The sequence below is a fragment of the Morone saxatilis genome, unplaced genomic scaffold (assembly GCF_004916995.1).
Source record: "Morone saxatilis isolate NCDOM2014 unplaced genomic scaffold, NCSU_SB_2.0 Contig17, whole genome shotgun sequence".
Taxonomy (NCBI): Eukaryota; Metazoa; Chordata; class Actinopteri; family Moronidae; genus Morone; species Morone saxatilis.
The window spans coordinates 9,147,784-9,168,169 of record NW_023339729.1 but is presented as its reverse complement, the minus strand read 5'-3'; the positions used below and the strand labels follow the sequence as shown (position 1 = coordinate 9,168,169).

Here is a 20,386-nt window from a genome sequence, read left to right as displayed (position 1 = left end):
GGGGGCGCTGTGTTGCCGTAAAGATGCAGGTAATGGAGCGAGCCGCTTCATAACAAATCAAATCGGAGGTGAAATGAATTAAAGTCGAAGTGGAGTGGCTGTACACGCGCCGGTAGCGGGGCACGGAGGTCGGTTGCACAAGCAGAGTCGTGCCCATGAAAAGTTCCATTCCCTCACGGATCTATCGCCCCTCCGGTCCCCCCCCCTTCTCCTCTTCTCCTCCCTCCCGTTTTCTTTCCCCTCCCTCTTCCCCTTCCCCTTTCCACAGTTTCGTCTTGCAGAATGGAAACAAAACCAGTATGGTATAAAAAAAAAATGAATGTCTTAAAGTGGACATGAAACATGAAAATGAAAGTAGTGTCAAAACATGTATCCAGTACACACCAGCTTGTCTGTCGAAGGCTGTTTGTTTGCTACTGCTCGATTTTTACCTTCCTTTGCCTGTTCTGTCACCCCCCCCCAGAACTTCCAGATTGTTCTTGTCTCCAGCACTGCTCACTTCCTCTCCTCATTTTGATCCTGTGCCAGTAGATCTGTTTTTAAAGATTAAGTTAATCTTTTCATTGCATTCACACCTGACATCTCAAATTACATTACTCGTCAAACGCAGAGGTCTAATAAAAGGCAACAGCCTCAAGCAGAGTTGTGTTTGACTCCGTGAGTTTGGATTAAAATGAAACATTATTCACTCCTGCGAGTTGATTGTTTGATCCCAGAGGGTGCTGTGCCTTCTGAGAGTGAATGTTGAATTGAACTTTTTTCAGTGGGAGCTTGAATGACGGATCCAAGTATCCGTGTGTCTCTTTAAATGAACCCAGCCTGGATGTTGAGCCTTTCTTTCTTGGGTCCGAGCCAGACATTCAGCCTCTGTGCCTCTGAGTCTAACTGTGCCCATGTGGCAGCCAGTGCTCAGTTTTCTGCGTGGTTGCTTTGATGTACGACACATCTTTTCCCTCAGTTGAAGAACGCATAGGAGAAGTTTTGAAATGCGATGTGGAAGACAAACTGAGCCGCTTGCCAGCCACGTGTCGATACCTGCAGTTTTCAGCCTGACAGGTTAAGATGGAGTACTTGGCAAGCAGCAAGATCGACACACATGCATGCAGACTCATGGTGTGTGTGTGTGTGTGATGGATATTATCAAGCCATGAATCCCTCAGCTCCTCTGTCTTATCCTTTAGCCATGGGACTATTAATGGCATACAAGAAATCCCAACTATTTACTCTCTATAAACCCTTCTTTATTCACTGCCTCTGCTCATTCAAAACTCCACAGCAGTCAGACAGGGAAAGGTAGACTGGTGCAGAGAGAGGAGGAGGAGGAGGAAGAAGAAGATGGATTGGTAAGTCGGTCACATGTGGGTGCTGGGACAGCACTACTGTGTTAAATCGCCACGGACAGATGGGAAACTAACACCTGGAGCACGCCGACTGTCACTCACTACATGACAGGGCTGGAAGTAAATCCATTTCTCTCATATTTACACATTCTTACCCTCTCTCTCTCTCCCCCCCTCTCTCTCTGGCTTTGTCTGTGTCTGTGTGCCTCACTGACACACGCACACACTCACACAGATTTGTTATGATAACACAGACAGCAGACGAATGCCAGTCCTCCCCTTCTTATTGTCTGCCGTTTTTCTTCTTTGTCCACGCCTGACATTAGTGATGTGCAACTCTGCTAAAATGACAACAAGATGGATAATAAATCAATATTATATCAATATTGGATATACAACTCAATATTGCTCTTACTAAAAGCATGATATGCAGATATATACATGTAGGTATGAGCTCACTGTAATAAATGAATGGACCAGAGCAGAAAACAATGGAGCTCCTGTGGTGAGAATGTGAATGACAGAATAATAACTGTTGGCAAACATGAATAAATAAGGCAGAAGGATTGCTGTGCTGCTCAAAATTCAGTCACTGGCCCAGTGCAGCCGATTAAAGGTGGAATCACTGAATTTCAACAGTTTTTATGAAGCTTGGTCACGTCTTAATAAGGGCAGTGTCGAGAACAACAATGTTCCAGGGTATCAGATCGGTGCACCTTAATATATCACTGCTCTAATGTAACATTTGACACACAGCGATAGAAGAGTAAATCATTATATCCACCTCTAAACCAACGTGACACTGGCTCGGTGAGAAGAATATCTTACACAGTTGGTACTGCTGATCAAGGTGCACGTCTTACTCCTTACTCATGGTCTCTCTCTTGCTGTCTGTCTCTCTGCCTGTCTCTCTCTTTGCTGTCTGTCATCCTCCCACAGGGTGGCGACAGATCACAACGTAGATAACACTACAGCCATCTTGAGAGAGTGGCTCATCAAGGTGCAGAATTACTATCACTATGTGGAGTGGAGACCTGATGATGAACCCAGGTACTGTGTGTGAGAGTGTGTGTGTGTGTGTGGGTGTGTGTAATGAGTAGATTACCTAATGGGTCTGTCTGTGCATGTCTCAGTGCCTTTGAAGACGAGGGGGGGCCTAAGCACTGGAATAATCTCCGTTATGAACATGTAATGAAGCTCCGCCAGGCAGCGCTGGAGACTGCCCGTGAGATCTGGGCCGACTACCTCCTGGTATGTTATCATCCACTCAACAGCTTCTTGAGCCTCTTTTTATTATGCACTCTCAGAGATGTCTCTGACTCTGGGTCAGATGTGTGAGGAGATGTGTGTAAGTAGGAGAATTGACTATTTAAATACCCACAAATCCATCATCTACAGGGTAAAAATAAAAAATCTGGATGAAAAAAAAACCCTCAATATTTTACATAACATAACAGAATAAGAACTACGTTAAAGTGACAAAACCAATGATTAATAAACCATTTCTTAACATACATTTTTGATGAATACTCACGAATAAAGACCATGTTTTTATAATGTTTAATGTTAACGTTTCATTTCTATTTAGTAAAATTAGTTCAGATATTTGGTTTTAGTCAGTTTAATGCATGATTAGGTCATTTATTTGCCAGTAAGAGTTAACCGGTGGTAATGTCGAATGAACGTTGCTATGGTTACCTGCATTTTAATATAAAGTGCAATGATTTAGAGATTGTTAAAATGTTTTCCTCAAGCGTTTAAGCCAGTAAGTAGACCTTGAGTTGGGATTTTAATATTTTTGATCGTGTTGAGGTAACACCTGCCAGACATTCAGAAAGGATTTTTCTTTCCACGGCTTTAATGAGAAAAACAGGATTGTTGTGCCTGTTGCCGATATGGATTTTTTAGTTTTTACATTTATCACTATTGTAATCAAAATGTTTCATAAGGATTCCTTAATACTTAATCCTTAAATGTAGCTATTAAAGAACTATAACAAAGATGTGTACTAAGCGGGAGATTTAACAGTTTGTCAGTACAGTCCATTCAACAAATATGAAATGTTTCTAAACTATCTCAGAAATGTTTTTGGCAGTTCTTTTTACTTATTGGCCGACATATAAGCTGTACTGATGCGTCTGGGATAATATCAGCCGATATATCAGCCTGGCTGATTATCGGTCAGGCTTTAGTAGAAACAGTTTAGTACAGTTCCAAACGTCACCGTAAGAATGACCACAGCTTTAACTTATTAGTATACAATACAGGTGGACAAATATTTTGTCTGAAGAAAATGCAGGTTGGATGGGAGCAGTCTTCATTCACTGTTCTTTTGAGACACATCAAACATACACAAGGATTAAATGTAGTACAGAGCAGCCTGCTGCAGTCTGTTGGATGGGCTTGTTCTGGGCTGAGAGATGAAGTGAGTTAAGAAGGAGCTGCGTATACTCACAGTTCTCTGTTCTCGAACCATGTTGCTGCGGTTCAATCAATCATTTAGTTGCAGTAGGTGACATTTTGTGTGTGTTTGAATGTGTCAGTATTGTGCCCTTCTCTTCCGTCTGCAGGTGGCTGACTGTGACAACCTGCTCACCAATCCCGATGTGTTGTGGAAGCTGATGAGCGAGAACAAAACTATTGTAGCACCCATGCTGGAGTCCAGAGCTGCGTACTCTAACTTCTGGTGCGGCATGACTTCACAGGTACTTCACATATTTTACACTGACACCTGTATAATTCAGGTAGACCTGACAGCTCCTTCATTCCCTTTGCACCACGTTTACACACTGAATTTTGTATGAGGTACATCTGATATGGGTGTGGTATAAATATTCCACTGGCAGTTTGTATTTTTGACCAATGTATTAACACTTCTGGCAGCTGGCAAAGAAAGGTGTAAATACTTGATTTGAAATCAGATTAAACATTTAAATTAATTAAGGTCATTTAAAAGCTACACCTGACCAAATACTGTCCCTATGAGACTATTATACAAATATTATATATGGGCTGTATGTTAGTACAGCTCTAGAAATGTTACAATAATAAAGCTTCCACGAGCATCCTGTTTTACTCTAACACACAAGCTGTAACAACAGACTGATTTATCAAGGAGGAGGAATCTTACATTTGCTTATTTTTTCTTATGCATGAGGAAATCAAATTTGTGCAAATAAGTCACTTTAGAAAACACTGAAAATGAGTCAATTTGTAGTCGTGGGAGAGATGTTTTCTCATTTTGATTGTATTCATTACAGCGTTTTCCTTCACATTACTGTGCAAATGTGTAAATGATTTGTTTCACAGGTAAACTGAAACTTTACTGATCTGATATGGCTTAATATTTCACAATATCAGTTGAATATAGCTGGTACACAGACAACCTACACAGCTCCTCCAAGACACCAGTGTCTTTTTAATTGATGTTTAGTTTTTTTATCATTTGGCAGTGTGGGAGTAAGTATGCAGTTATTCTGGTGTCATTACAGTTATGCCAGTGTGATTATGACAAACTTGAACATCTGATGTATCCGAAATTAATGTGTTTGCATGTCTTGGATACAGTTCTGTCTGTGATCTATTTCGGTCTAGCCAGGATGCCTTTAAGTACTCATCTTTGCTTCTTTTCAAATCAGAGTAGACATATGGACTTGGTCTATCCTCCAGCACAAAATAAACCAACTCCAACCAAGAGTCTGCCGCTTTTCTTCCTACAAGGAACATTTTCTTCCATGACAGTTAATGGGCCTGTTGCCTAAAGGCAATAAGCATGTCGGTCAATGTCTTTTCCTATTAGTCAGTATTACATAGTCTCAGTCACTTAATTTCTTTGTTACATTTTATGTTTCTCAATCAAGTTCACAAGTTTCTAATAATTTAATATATGGAGTTTCAGTTATCCTGTACATAGACTCACAGACTGAGTGCAGCCAATTCTCTCAATCAAGTCTCAGTCAAATATCTCATATCAAGTTCCGTCTGACCCTCTGAGTCTTCACCAGGTTTTTATTTATGAGGAAATAATACAATTGTGCCTGCAGGGATACTACAAGCGTACACCAGCCTACATGCCTATCCGTAAGCAGGAGCGTCGCGGCTGCTTCGCTGTACCGATGGTCCACTCTACCTACCTAGTAGACCTACAAAAAGAGGCCTCCCGTCAGCTGGCTTTTTATCCACCACACCCGGAGTACAGCTGGGCCCTAGATGATGTCATCGTCTTTGCCTACTCTGCTCGCATTGCAGGTGAGACAAATGCAACAGAGGGCTGGTCATGTCTTTCTAGCTGTGTTTTGTACATATCTGTAAGCATGTTTTTCCTCTTTTATCCTCTCAGATGTGCAGATGTATGTGTGCAACAAAGAAACCTACGGATATTTCCCAGTTCCAATGCGTTCCCATGCTACATTGCAGGATGAGGTGGAGAGCTTCTTGCATACTCAGCTTGAGGTCATGGGTGAGTCAAGAGTTCAAGTTTGTTTGCAAGTTTGTTGGTTGAGTAAGCAAGACAAGTTTTCTGGAAGCAGCCTAAAGTTTTAAAGTTTTATTGGACTACAGTTACCATAGCAAAACAATAAACTGTTTGCCTCTGCCTAAAAATCCCATACTTAATTAGACTTTGTTTGCTTTTCCCACACATCAAAATGACTCCTGCTAAAAGCATGGACAGCTGTTCAGATGACACATACAGTACAACAGGAGAGAAAACAGTGCACAAGAAAGTGCCTTTTTAATGCAAATGAAATTAAGTGAGTATGTCCTTGTAATTCAGGGACTCCCAAAATAGATTCCATGTTATAAGAATTACTCATCTTGCTAAATCCTTGTATGTATAAAGTACGGTTCATTTTTGGGAGCTCCTTGGAAATCTCCTGAATATCCCTGGACCACAGTTTGGAAACTCCTTGTTTCAACACATTACACATTCTCTTTGTAACCCCCACTCCCCTTTTTTTCTTTTGAAAGTGAAAAATCCTCCATTGGAGCCCTCCAGCTTCCTGTCTCTTCCTCCCAAGCAGCCTAACAAGATGGGCTTTGATGAGGTACACACACTCAGTCACAGACACAAACACACACACACACACACAAAAACACACACAACTCCTACGCATGTGTGTGAGGTTCTGAATTTGTGTGCACCCAGGTGTTCATGATCAATCTGGTGCGGAGATCTGACCGTCGTGAGCGAATGCTAAGAACTCTGTACGAGCAGGAGCTCAGTTGTAAGGTTGTTGCTGCTGTGGATGGCAAGTACGTTTCTCATCTTCTTCCTCCCCCACTGCCTGTGTCTTCCTGATTTGTACCTCCGCAACATTCGGTGTAGATTGATGTAGGGAGGCTGAGCTGAGACAAACAACCAGGTGAAGAGTAGTGGGTACAAGCTGTCATTAAAAGATTCCCAGAACACGTAGATTTAGCTCGCTTGTGAGGAACATGTTGCTCTAATCTTTATTAATGCTCTCCAGTCATTAATCAGGTTGAGTCATGTTTTACATATTTTCTTCTACTATAGCCTGATTTTAATTCATAAAACCTAAACAGCTTTTGTTATATTTGCGTTGTACATTTTTATTCAAGACACACTTCATATCGATGTGATTTATTGTTATCATGTTTAATCTTTTTGTTTATCACTTCTCTTTCTCTCAGAGCTCTGAACAAGACTGATATAGAGTCTATGGGGATTAAGATGCTGCCAGGATACAAAGACCCTTATCACGGTCGACCTCTCACCAAGGGGGAACTGGGTTGTTTCCTCTCTCATTACAACATCTGGAAGGAGGTGAGACGCTGGGACAGGCCTCAGGCCTCTGGGTCTGCCTGTATGTGGTAGATAACGTTAACTACTGAAAAACACAGTAACTCAGTTTGTGTGAGGAAAGGCAGCTTGCGGAGAGTAATGAGTTTGTTTGATTTATGTTTCAATAAATGTATGACCTTTTGTGAAATGAGGTTTTTTGAACAACTTGGTGATACCTGACGATGTTTTTTCATATCTTCCTGTGCACAGTTTAGTTCAACATTGAATCAGAAAAGAAAATGTTCTTACTGTAGATATTGTAGATTTTCTAAAAGAAATGTACTTTTTTGGATTGTTTCCTTTTTTTATGACTTTACAATTTAACTGCATAATTTGTCCGGAAAAAATTTCCCCAATGAACACCATTAGTATTAGGATTTAAACCAGCTACATTCAAGCACCTGAACCAAGTTAATGCAACGGAATGGAAAGCAACTTATGTATACTTTTAATATAATATATAATTATATAGAGTATGTGTTATTGTGAACACCTATACTCTTGAACAAGGGAACTGAAAAAAGAAATTCTGATTATTATTATTGATGCCAGTAAAGGATATAAGAAATCTTTCCATCACACTAATGCCTAGCCAGCTCACCATCATCTCAGCAGCACTGCACTGCACTAAATTCATGTGTATGTGTTTCTGTGTGTGTAGATCGTAGATCGGGGTTTGCAGACCTCCCTGGTCATCGAGGACGACCTCCGCTTCGAAGTGTTCTTCAAACGACGTCTCCAGGCGCTGCTGCAGGAAGTGACAACGCACAAGCTGGACTGGGATCTCATGTGAGTGACGCTTCAGTGAACAGAAGGAAAGCATGACGTAGTAAACAGAGGATTATTGTCCCCCTACAGTGAAATCTGTCCATCTGTCACACATGATATCTCAGATAGCACTAATCAGATGCAGAAAACACATGTGGGAATATTTTAACATAACACTGATGAGCTGCTCTTGCATGTTAAAATTCACAGAGATTTAGTCATAGGATAGTAAACTGGGATAAGTTATTTCTGAATGTAAAAGTCCATTTAATTTTCTGCACAGACCGTGCAAAGTGACAGACAGCTCTTTCAAAGCTTGTACAGTATGAGCATGAAAGTCTCCCAGTTGAATCATTTGTACAAAAATGAGCACCTGCGGTAGGAAGGTATATAAAAGTGTGAGGAGAAAACTACAACTCCCAAGGAGAGTTTGATGGGGGGGGACATCCAATCGCTGAGTTCAAAATTCTGCTGCATGCACCACTGAGGCTAAAGATCATAATATATGTTGTAATACTTTTAGCAGTTTAAATATCCCCTCCAGTCATGTATCAAGATATATAAATAACCTGCTCAGAACAATAATTTGTGTCTGGTATGTTCTTTCCACAAAAAAGTGCAATGTTCCCATTAAAAATGTTTTAAAAGACATCTCCTTCTTCTACCTTATTTAAATTTTCAGAACCAGGACCAGGGTTGACTTCCAAACTATTTGTAATGTCACATGATGTCAATCATGTTGGTAGGCCCCGCCCCTTAAAATCTGATTTTCAGTGAGCTCAGAGAAATGTTCCACTTTCAGCAGATTAATGTGAAAACATCCTTCTAGTGCTAAACTCTGCACATACATAATTATGCACAGTGAAGATCAAACGTCCAACTGTAAGAACAAGAAGAACAACAGATTTTTGGAAGGAGGAGGAATTTTGGATGCGTTCTGCAACTATGGCACTGCATTTTGTTCCCAACTGAAGTGTTCTGATTTTCATCTTTTCCAAATTGAATAAAAAAACATGATTTCTCAGAATCAAAACTGAAACACTCCACACTAATGTCCATAATGTAAATTTATAGTACTGTTACATTATCCAGGGGTCATTGGTGTTGCGGTGTTGAATAATCTCTCACTTTGCAGCTGTAATTGTCTCCATTATATATGGGAATTCTTTTTCTTTTGTTGCCTAAGTGCACAGTCTGAGCAAAGAGGGGTTCATTTGTGGTGAAATAAATAATGCTGGAAGCTTGGTGATGCAGTGACTTGCTCACTTGCAAGCTAGACAACAGGTTAACACATTTAATCTATGAAAATGTATTAATGCACTACTGTCTCACGGCAGACAGAAACCATGCTCCAGCTCTTTTGTGGAACATGGTTATACGAAATTGGATGCTGCAGCACAGCTAATGTGTAATAACTTCCACCATTTTGCACTCTCCAAGTTCATTAAGGTCTGAAATTTTGCTGTTATAAATGCTGGTGTAACTGGGTTTAGTGCTTGTGTTACTTATTGTCTCTCTTATTTTAATGCAGTTACATCGGGCGGAAGCGAATGCAGGTGGACCACTCAGAGACGTCTGTACCAAACATCCACAATCTGGTGGAAGCAGACTACTCCTACTGGACATTAGGCTACATGTTGTCATTACAAGGAGCTCAGAAGCTCCTGAGGGCTGAACCTCTGACAAAGATGCTTCCTGTCGATGAGTTCCTGCCTGTCATGTACAACAAACATCCAGTGTGAGTATAACCCAACCGTCCCTTTTTCTTCCTTCTGTTCCTCTTTATCTGGCTCTTCTTTTTGAGCTCTTGCTAATCTAATCGCATCTCCGCTCCTCTCACTCATCAGATCAGAGTACATGGACCACTTTGAGAGTCGGGACCTGCATGCGTTTTCTGCCGAGCCACTTCTGGTGTATCCAACCCATTACACAGGAGACGAGGGCTACATCAGCGACACGGAAACATCAGTGGTCTGGGACAACGAGACGGTCAGAACCGACTGGGACCGAGCCAAGTCGAGGAAAACTCAAGAGCAGGGGGAGCTGAGCTTTGAGGCCCAGAACTCTGACGTACTGCAGTCTGAACTGGAGAACTGGAGTGCACGGGACGAGCTGTGATGAAAAGGAGAGGAATGAGGAGGAGAGATGGAGAGAACTCTGGCATACAGAGATAAGAATGAGGGAGATAGAACAAAGCTGGGATAGTGGGGGGAAATGGATAAGGTGGAGGGAATATAACAGAATGCAGTAGAAAAGAGAGGAAAGGCAGAGTAAATTAGGAACAAAAGTTTTTCCTTGTACATTACTGTCTCCACTATTTGACCTTTCTCTTAAGAGAGGAGGTTAGATGTAGAGTTAACTCTTGAAGAGTCCGCTAGCAGCTTTTGTTTTATTTATTGCATCCAGCACACATCCTTTGACCAAAAGTTCCCCGTTTTAAATAATATTTCACCCAGACTTATCCCATACGCCAATATATGTAAATTCCCCCTTTGTGTCCCATTGAACAGAAGACAACACAAATTGGAAGAAGATAAGCAGTACCTAGCCCAACCACAAACTGTTACATCTCTTCTATACAGTGCTATACTCTGCTTTATTCAGTGGTTCCCAACCTGTTTGGCAATGTCTACTTGGAACCTCTAATCACCAGTTGCATATGTCTACTGGCTTTAATGAGTTGTACAATGGTGCAATTTTCCCTGCTTCATATAAATGAATACTTTTTAAGAGTCCTGAAGAAGTACAATTATCCAGTAATTTTCAACAACAAAGCATAGCTTTGTGTAAAAGGAATCCTCTCCTGATCTGGGGACCTGAGTTGGGAACCACTGCTCTTCCTTGTCTCTTGCTGTTAAGTTTAGCTCTAAGTAGCCAGTGTGTTATTTAAGTTTAACAAGGTTGTTACCTAGTAACTTGACCTGGATTTTTTACTCATGAATGTATCTGTTTTTTCTTTTATTTCCTGTCAAACCTTTTGACAGCATCAGTGTATTCGTTTAGTGTTTTCCCCTCACTACATATTGCGACTTTTGTAGCATTTTGTTTGTTGAAGATCAGAAAAACAAATGAATATAGATTTTTAGTAACTTTTCATGTGTTGTCTCTCCTCTGTTTTTAAAGTGTGCCTTTTTTTAAACCAAAGAATGAATAAAAGCTTTTATAATGAAAGGCTTGCTTGGTTGTTTTCTACTCAATATAGCTTGAACTATATAGATATACTCAATCATCAGTTCAGTTAAAAATACATGGTAGCACTGGAAAAAAAATTCTAGTCTGAGCTACAGTGGTTAAAACATCAAAATACACTCTGCTTTGCCTTTTGTTTGGCACACAGCAGTTTAATTTCAGCACAGCCATGAACGTCCCACGACCCGGTTGAGACATTTCTTTTAATTAGTGCCTGCTGGTGTTTGCCTGCCCTGCAAGTACATAATGGTCAGTTTGAGCTGCAGCAATCTGCCATTACTCCCTCTCCCTCACTGTTTGCACAGACAATCCCTCATTTAGCTGCGAGGCATGACCCTGCTACACTGACTGTTACACAGTTTCATGATACCTACATCCATTTTATTCACTGAATTACATGGAATATAAAATATATCAAAAAATGTACTTTAGACTTAAAATTACTTTATTAAAAACATGTCTGGTGTGTATGATTATTCTTTATACTGGATGGATGTGTATGTACAATCATTTTTTACCATTACAGTATTTTGCATATTCTTGACGTCTCACACTTGAATTATTTATTTAGGCACGGCTGCAATTTAAGTTAAATGCAAGCATGCTCACAAGGTCATACTAACATGACTGAATGTTTAGCTGGTAATACGTGCGAGGTTCACAATATTTGTATGTGTTGTTAGCATGCTAACATTTGATAATTAGTGCTAAACACAAAGTACAGCTATGGCTGATGGGAATGTCATTACCTTTGCAGGTATTTAATCATTGACAAAAGTGTTGGACAAATTGAACTTTTGTGAATTCTGACCTAATGATAGCGCTAGTTAAAAAACAGAATCTCCAAAGTGCTTAAATTTTATCCTGAAAAGTACATGAATGTAAAAAGAATCCAAAAGTTGTTGAGACATGTCAGAAGTGGTGGACCGACCAATGGGCAGTAAAGCAATACCACTAAACTAAAAAACTCAAGCATGTGTGTTTGCTCACATGTCCACATTATGTTTATGTTTATTATGCCATGGAATAACCTGTGTTTTTGTGTGCGTGTGTGTGTGTGTGTGTGTGTGTGTGCATCCACGTGCGTTTGCCCACGTCTGTGACTCAGACTAATCCTATTAGATCTCTCACTCTCCCCACCTCTATATTTACCTCACCCCACTCTGAGATTAAGCCAGGTATTTTCTGCAAGTGCCTCTGCAGATCAATAGCCACTTTTCTACAGTAGGACCTGCTGGGGTTTTACTAGATCCAGACTGGACTCAAACTATCGACTGTCTCAGTTAATTTCCTTGATTCTTCCGCATACTGGCTGTCAAATCACTTTGATAACCGGATGCAAAAGAATCATTATAAAGCTCTGAGGGGCAAATGAGTGACATCAGTAATTGACCAGTAAGGCCACAACTAGCAAAGTTTGAATGTGAAGGAAAGGCTGAAGCAGGTTGGGAGGCTTCACTTGATGCTAACATGAAAACATATCTCTTTGTTTCCTGTTATTTCCACCATTTAACCTACACGTCAGTCCTCTCTTTGCAATCCAATTTGTCCTGTTTCTTCATCCTTCCCTTCCTCCCTCCCTTCTTCTCTTTAAGTAATAAGATTGCTACTGTTGAGCTGGAGTTTTAGGCCCCACGGTGCACACACACACACACATACACAGGAACAACCTCTGCCTCTGAATTACAGCACTGCCACACCCCCAGCTATCTGTAATCTCTCTCAGTAGTCCACAGAGTGCAGGGTGAAGAAATTACAGAGAGAGGGGTGAAGAGGAACTGAAAGGTGTCACTAAAATAACAAACTAAAAAACCCAGGATTTAAAGGCAGAGAGATACCAAATCAAAGAAAGAATACAATGCCTTGAAAGAAACTGGATATATATTTCTTTCCTTAAAGGAGTTGAGGAGTTTCAAGGTGAGGTAAATTACTTGTGGTATATGCAGCTGCCAGTATATGTACAAAGATTGATGGCCTATTAAATTTGCTACTAACAAAACAAGGCAGTGTCGCTAGTATATATCAGGTGCGATCGATCAGCTTCAAAAATGGAACTGGATGATTGTGAAATACCTTTTCCAAATGTAGGATTTAAGCTCTGACCTTTCTGAGTCTTCCAGTAAATCCTCTCTTTTTTCCCAGGTAAGGTGCAATGCTACTCAATTTCAAACATATTTCTTCTACATCAGCCTTGGAAGTTTCAGTGCAGAGTTGTAGTCTCAAATGGATCTGGCACAGCTCAGAGCCAGAGAGCCAAATCTAATTTGTGAGGTTATCGCTGTCAATTCATAGCCTGCAGCGACTGCTGCGACAGTGAAATACAGGCTGGCCAAGACAGATAAAGCACATTTCTGAGCTGTTAGGCCTGAACTTTATTTCTATATCTGAAATTTATTTCTTATGTGATTTCTTTTTGTTCAGAGCCATAAGTCTGCTCTTGGAAAACACCAACCCATTAATGGCTGATTCATCCATGCCAGCTGATCCTGGCTGGGCTGCTGTGTTTTTATTTTGACTTTTGTCTGCAAAAAGTATTGTAGCTTACAGACTGGATGTCCTATAGTAGGCCGCAACACAAAAATGAACACTAGTCAGTCAATGAGCATCACATGAAGGGAACATCCACCCAAAATGTTCTCATTTCTCACTGGGTTCAGTGTTTCTCCTGTTAATACAGTTAATTCAGCCAGTCAAACAAACAAACAAACAATTAGACAATCAAAACATATCAAATGATAATATCAGTCTGCACAGTTTGTTGATCAAGTGCACGAGTGTCCAGATGTCACTTTGTATCTGAAAAGATGACTTTGTCCCTTTGTACAAACTGAACTTAACTGACCCTTTCAGACAGTGTGCAGACCTGTATCTGCAGTTTTCCCTCAATTAAAAGAAAACAATTACTCTTGTTGTAATCAAAGTTAGAGGTGGCAGAGAAGTGTTTCTTCATGTACAGAATGAAGGTTCACTGTTCATGTATTTTTATGTATACGTATATAAAATAAAACTAGTTTTACCTGAAAGCTGTTTTTGTTTTCCGAATATCTATAAAAAGCTTCCTCTGCCGCACCGGCAGAATGATGTGTTTTATATAAATAAAGTGCTTTGTTCAGGATAAATATGGAAGAAATATAAGCAGACTTTAATGCTGAGTGATTGACTCCTATATGAGAAGAACTGTTTTTGTTAAGCAACATTTAAATGACAATCATTTGTGCTGCCACTGTAAATCAAAGTCTTGATGAAGCAGAGTTCTTGTATGGTAAAACTCTTAAGATAAAGATGTTTTTCCTTTAATTTGTATTCTTTCTTATTCAGTCATAAATATTTAATTCTAGAAAGAAATACCCAATATTTTAAAGTTTTTAAGGGCTAATGCACTATAATGCAAGGCAGCCACAATGCATGTTTTTACAATTTGGAAAAAATTCTCTTTCTGCTACAGTGTGATTGCGCTTCCCAAATATATGAATGTATCATAGCTGTATGCAAAAACTTCACACTCATCCTCTTTGAGATGGTGAAAGTCTGTAAAGTTAAACTCCTGAGACTACACTGAAACCTCAGAGGATCTCTTAATGATATAACAGTGTAAACGTAGCTTTTTCATTTGGGGTGTAGATTGCATGAATGCAGGTAATGAATGAACTGCGCTAGCCATGATAAAGATCACACATGTATCTGTGTTTCACCATCTCTTCTCCACAGAGAACTTTTCCCATCCCTTTCCTTCATCATGGTGGACCTATTCCTAAACCGAGTTCTCGTGGAGAACAACTGGGACCAGGATGAACTCAACACGGATCGTGAGATTGTCGGTATCCTCGAAAACCGCATCCTGATGCTCTTCTTTGCATCTACTAAGTGTGACAAGTGCCAAGAGTTTCTGCCTGTTCTGAATGACTTTTTTAAAAGACTGAAAGATCCAGCATACATTGAATACCCCAAACTGCTTGCACTCATCTACATCAGGTCTCTATCTTTCCTTCTTTTTTATCTCTCTGATGCACACATGGGATTGCGTAAACCCACATTCACGCTGTTTTATCATTCTTAAGATTTCCATTTCCACCTCCTCTTTCCAGCTTGGACCAATCAGAGGAGCAGCAGGAGAGAGTCCTCAAAGAGCTGCACAAAAAGGTTCTGTTTTTGGCCTTTGAGGACCCATACAGGATGTAGGTGGATGAAGATAACATTTGTTTATGTGCATACATTTGTATGTTTAACCTATTTGAGTTTATTTCTAAAGTTATAGAAGAATATACATTAACACACACTGATAAAACTGATTATACATGCTGAATAGCATTGCCATGCCTGTGTGTGCATGTATTTTTCTGTTTTTCAGAGAACTGCAAGCCATGTTTAAGGTGAAGGACATACCGACAGTAGTGGTTCTTCGTCCTGATGGCTCCATCCTCACTCCAAATGCTGTGCAGGACATCTGTCGTTTCGGTTCCGACTGTTTCAGAGACTGGCAGGAATCAGCAGAGCTTATTGAGAGGAGCTTCATGCTCAACGAGGAGTTTGACAACCTAAATCTGCGTAGCACCACTGACCCTTTGAGGAGACTGAAGTACAAGACAGAGGACGACAAGAGGAAAAAGAGATGGTGGAAGTCATGGGGGAAGGGCAAAGATGGAAAGGAAGAGGAGGAAGAGAAAGATGGAACGTGGGATACAAAGAGAAAGGACGGAGATAATGAAATAAGGTGGAGAAGATGAAGACAAAAGACACACATATATAAAAATATATAAGGCTTTTGTGTTTATTCAAGTCCAGTCTAAGGTACTTAAATCTTTCAGTCAAACACAGAAACATTCATATATGTGTCTAAAACGGTTTCTGTCTATATAAGCCCCAGAATCCCAATTTAAAGCTTCACAAATCACAGTGGATCAAATGACTATGTGTAGTGAGAAAGGGGTTACTCTTAGAGACTAACCCAACTGTGCAACTCTTTTTCACCTCTTTTAGCTTAATGTTTTCTGGTCATTCAGGTCATTTAATTCACATCCACCCCATTTCCCACAGCACCAGGCAGATGTTTTCAGCTGCACAGCAGCAAATGACAAACAACCAAGGTTAACGACATGCTACTGAAGAAAGTTTAACATCTTGCAGCTAGAGACCTACATATTTTTTCTGGTGCTGGAGCTGGTGGAGACTAAGCAGAGCGAAAGATGAGAATTTTATTTTATTGGACTCATCAGGACAGAAATACAACTTCAAATGAATGATAATGTTGCTCCGTGTCTGCTGGATGTATAAAAACCCAAGTGTTTAACCAAAAGATTTCTAGCACATAGTGATAATATGTTATGGCTATGTGTTTCTTGCTGGCTTTGTGTGGAGTTTTTATGCTCCCAAGTTCCAATCTTAAACTTCACCGCTAGATGCCACTAAATCCTACACACTGGTCCTAAAAAAATAAATATAAGTTGTATTAATAAATTCTCTATTCTGCCAACAAACTGTGTCTATGTGTCTCTGCTGTGGCTTTATGGACCATATTGGTGTTCTCAGTAGAGTGAATCCGACTATCAGTAACCAGACATTCCCTGTGGTTCTGCTCCTCCTTTAGTTACTGAATAATAAAGGTCTCACTGTGGCTCACTTCATTAAGGTCTTTTTATTTTTTCAAACATGTCTCTCATTCTGTAATTTCTATACTTTCTCGCTCAGTCACTGCCTTCACACACACCCACACACACACAATTGCTGCTAGCACTTCATGTCCCTTGTCCCTCTGTCACCTTGCCTTTCAATCCCTCCCTCCCAGACAGAAGGGAGGAGGTGGAGCGCAGAGACACAAAGGAAGAGGGAGTGAGCAGCTATTGCCATCAAGGTGAAGGAGACACAGTCAATGAGTGAATGTGATATGAACTGACAGGCTGGGAACTGATTCAAGTACAACCCAGGAAGAGTAGAAAAGAGAAAAAACCCCGATATTTTGAAGTCTGTTTTCTTTTTGGATTTGCGGCCTCAAGGGGAGATAATATTTGTAAGAGGTAAGCAACTGTGAGGATTATCCGATTTAACAGCCTGCAAGATGGACTCATAATATTAATGGGAGTATTATAAGTCTGTCTGAGTAGAATACATACAGTCTAATTTAAAGGGAAGAGTTGTCAAATCACACAATATGCAAGATAAATGGTATTCTCATGTGTGTTATTATTATATATAGTATAGTCTATATTGTATAGTCTGCACTTTCTTCATACTGGACATGTATGCATGTGAAAACGTTCACAAGTATCCTTTTGTCTCACTAAAGTAGATTTCCCTGTCAAACCAGTGTACATAAATTCTTTGTTTCATCTCTCCCTGTACCTTCCTGTAAGCCTCAGCCCTCCTTCTGGTCACTCTTGGCCATGGTGGACCTGTTCGTTGACCGGGTCCTGGTAAAGAACAACAGGGACCAGGATGAGCTGGACACAGAGCGTGAGATTGTCATGCGCCTGCAGAACCGCATCCTGATGCTCTTCTTTGCATCTGCTGCCTGTGAGAGCTGCCAGCAGTTTGCGCCCACGCTCGCCGACTTCTTCAAACGCTTGACAGATGAATCCTATGTGGATCGCTCTGCTCAGCTGGTTCTCCTGTACATTAGGTACAACACACTCTCACCACACACACACACACACACCACACACACACCACACACACACACACACACCACACACACCGTTAAGCATTAGGGTGTTGTTAGTACTTAGGACTTGCATTAACTGGCAATGAAATCACATTCATTCTCCAAATAAATTATATATTATAATATATATATATATATATATGTATATATATATATATTACTATAATCTCTTTGTATCTCTTGATAATGAGAAAGACCAGTAAAATATCCTCAGATGAGAGAATTTTGATAGTCCTTCTATTTCTCAGTCATTGCCCATATGTGTATTGCTATTTTTGTGAGGACCAAATGTCCTCATAAAGAAAAGGAATATGCAAACCAACATTTGGGTAGGTTTTTTTTTTGCTTTTAAGTTTATCTGTCCATCCTTGCAACATGGTCTTCCTTTTTGTTACATCCATTAGTTTGGACGAGTCAGAGGACGAGCAAGAAACCTTTCTCAAAGAGCTGCCCAAGAGGTGCCTGTTCCTGGCCTACGAGGACCCCTACAGGAGGTGTGTGGGATTGGCCAGTTAGTTGTGTGCACAACCTGCTGGTGGATGATTGTAATGTAAATACACCTAGCTGTGTAAATCCATTAGCCTTTGCCAATGTTTGGGCCAATGTGTGTGTGTGTGTGTGTGTGTGTGTGTGTGTGTGTGTGTCCACAGGGAGCTGGAGGCCATGTTTAATGTGGAGGAGCTGCCCACTGTGGTGGTGCTGCGTCCCGACTGCTCCATCCTCATCCGTAATGCAGTGGAGGAGATACTCAGCCTCGGCCCAGACTGCTACCGCAACTGGCAGGAAGCAGCAGAGCTCATCGACAGGAGCTTTATGATCAGTGAGGACTTTGAGCAGAAGTCCATGCGCAGCTGGACTGACCCTGTGAGGAGACTGAAGTACAAAGTGGAAGATGAGAAGAAGAAAAAGAAGAAAAAAAAGCACAGAGGGGGGGAGGAGGATGCAGAGGTCAACAAAGACAGAGGAGGGTTACCATTATGATGGAGACCAACAACCAGAGGACTTGACTGAACTTTCCCGAGGTTGCCATGATTAGTTATTAAAGCTTTGACACGGTCTTCTACAGATGCAGCCAATGTAACACAGGTTTGTTTAGACCAAACAAACCTTTTCATAGCTGAAAGTCAGAAAATACAGATGTTTGTCATCCTTTACAAGAAGTAGAAATACCTAACTGATGTTACTGTGACTGTGCTTTGCTTTCTTTATCAGCGCTAAGCAACAGCTGTGGTCTAACATTAGTTTGGGCTATGGATATGCCAACAACCAATAAAAAGTAATGTAAAACACTATCTAAAGGAAATCTGAATACTGCCGACCAATGCTGCCCTCAGCTTAGAATTGGCTGTCTTTTAATGTCTTTGAATGTTGCCAAGTACACAGTCAAGCCAAGGTTAGGTCTGAGCCAAGTCTTGCCATTATGGCTTGTTTTATGATACCCAGGAGATTATTCTAACCATTTCTCCATTTTCAACGACACAGCTCTGTAATGCAATGCACTTCTTTTTACATGATCATTTGTACCATCCAATCAAAACACACCATGCATAATCTGAAATCAATGAATTATTCAGTACCATTAAAATAATTTTGTTAGGGACTGTTGTGCTTTGAGTGTTTATGAAGTCTAGCTCCACTTTATCGACTACACAAGAAGCAATCAGAGCTATTCAAAGGGAGTCAAGTAAAATTATGTAGAAACTGGCTTTTTCAGTGATTTCCTTTGACTCAGCCTCTTTCATACTGAGGACCGTGTTTAGCCTTTGCATGCTTCCTCTCACATGTAAACTGCAGAGATGAGGCTTTTAGCATTTGCAACAGCTCATAATCTATCAACAGACGAGAAGGTTTTCTTCCTTCTTATGCTCAGAGTGACCTGAGCTTTAACCACAGTACTTCTCCTCCAAAATGCAAATCCGAAAAGCAGTGGAGGGCTTTTTTTGCATTATAGGAGTAATCTAATGGCAGGAGCAGATGGGGTAAAAGTGCATCTGCAGAGACAGATGATGAAACCAGAATGTCATCAGGTGTCATCAAGGAGTGACTGGTTTGATGTGCGTTATAAATGGCAGTGGCATGATGATTTATTTCCAAGCGTCCAGTGTTATGGACAGGTTGACAGATAGGTAACAATCTCTGTCAGAGCAGCTCCACACAAAGCTCTTCCAGAGGAAATACTGCAAATGCCTGTGGTCGCTGTGCTGCACAGCAAAAACAATAGCTCCTCTTTCTTCGTGTTCTTGTCATTGGAGAAACGTAAATGCTAAACATGAATCCGCGCAGGTCAGACCTGTGAAAAGACACAGCGGTCTAAATAAACATGAGCCGCTGTTTATTCCATATTTTCCTTTTGCCTACACAGCAGCTTATTGTTGCTCACTCAGACAAACCTTGATCATATAGTCGAAGCCCCCTCTCTCCCTGCTTCTCTCCCTGCCTCTGCACACGTACACACGCGCACACATAAACACACGCGCGCGCACACACACACACATAAAAACACGTGCGCACGCAGAGGCAGACACGCGTTGCGCGCTCTCGAGTGCTGAACGCGCAACAAGCGGACCAGCGGATGGAGAGAGAGAGAGAGAAAGAGAGAGAGAGAGAGAGAGAGAGAGTGAGCGCCAGAAG

General features: G+C 40.8%; 3 protein-coding genes across 3 annotated transcripts in view; all 3 read left to right on the top strand.

Moving 5' to 3' along the window:
- Positions 1 to 11,076, top strand: part of LOC118327203 (procollagen galactosyltransferase 1-like) — an 11,570-nt gene extending 494 nt beyond the window's left edge. Inside the window, exons 2-12 of the mRNA XM_035660483.1 lie at positions 2,280 to 2,390; positions 2,474 to 2,591; positions 3,911 to 4,045; positions 5,384 to 5,588; positions 5,680 to 5,799; positions 6,309 to 6,385; positions 6,487 to 6,593; positions 6,993 to 7,125; positions 7,805 to 7,932; positions 9,443 to 9,649; positions 9,759 to 11,076. Of these exons, the coding sequence (XP_035516376.1) occupies positions 2,280 to 2,390; positions 2,474 to 2,591; positions 3,911 to 4,045; positions 5,384 to 5,588; positions 5,680 to 5,799; positions 6,309 to 6,385; positions 6,487 to 6,593; positions 6,993 to 7,125; positions 7,805 to 7,932; positions 9,443 to 9,649; positions 9,759 to 10,029 (1,612 nt within the window). The 3' untranslated portion in view covers positions 10,030 to 11,076. The remainder of the gene's footprint in view (positions 1 to 2,279; positions 2,391 to 2,473; positions 2,592 to 3,910; positions 4,046 to 5,383; positions 5,589 to 5,679; positions 5,800 to 6,308; positions 6,386 to 6,486; positions 6,594 to 6,992; positions 7,126 to 7,804; positions 7,933 to 9,442; positions 9,650 to 9,758) is intronic.
- A 3,760-nt stretch (positions 11,077 to 14,836) lies between these two features.
- LOC118326578 (nucleoredoxin-like protein 1) lies at positions 14,837 to 15,824 on the top strand. Its single transcript, XM_035659599.1, has 3 exons — positions 14,837 to 15,072; positions 15,186 to 15,275; positions 15,449 to 15,824. Exons 1-3 carry the CDS (start codon positions 14,837 to 14,839, stop codon positions 15,822 to 15,824), a joined length of 702 nt encoding a protein of 233 aa, XP_035515492.1.
- A 1,653-nt stretch (positions 15,825 to 17,477) lies between these two features.
- On the top strand, positions 17,478 to 18,667 carry LOC118327527 (nucleoredoxin-like protein 1; the record flags this gene model as incomplete). The annotated part of the gene is made up of 3 exons (XM_035660919.1): positions 17,478 to 17,713; positions 18,160 to 18,249; positions 18,406 to 18,667. Coding segments are annotated over exons 1-3 (588 nt in total), but the record flags the coding sequence as incomplete, so codon positions are not given.
- Between the last annotated feature and the right edge of the window lie 1,719 nt (positions 18,668 to 20,386).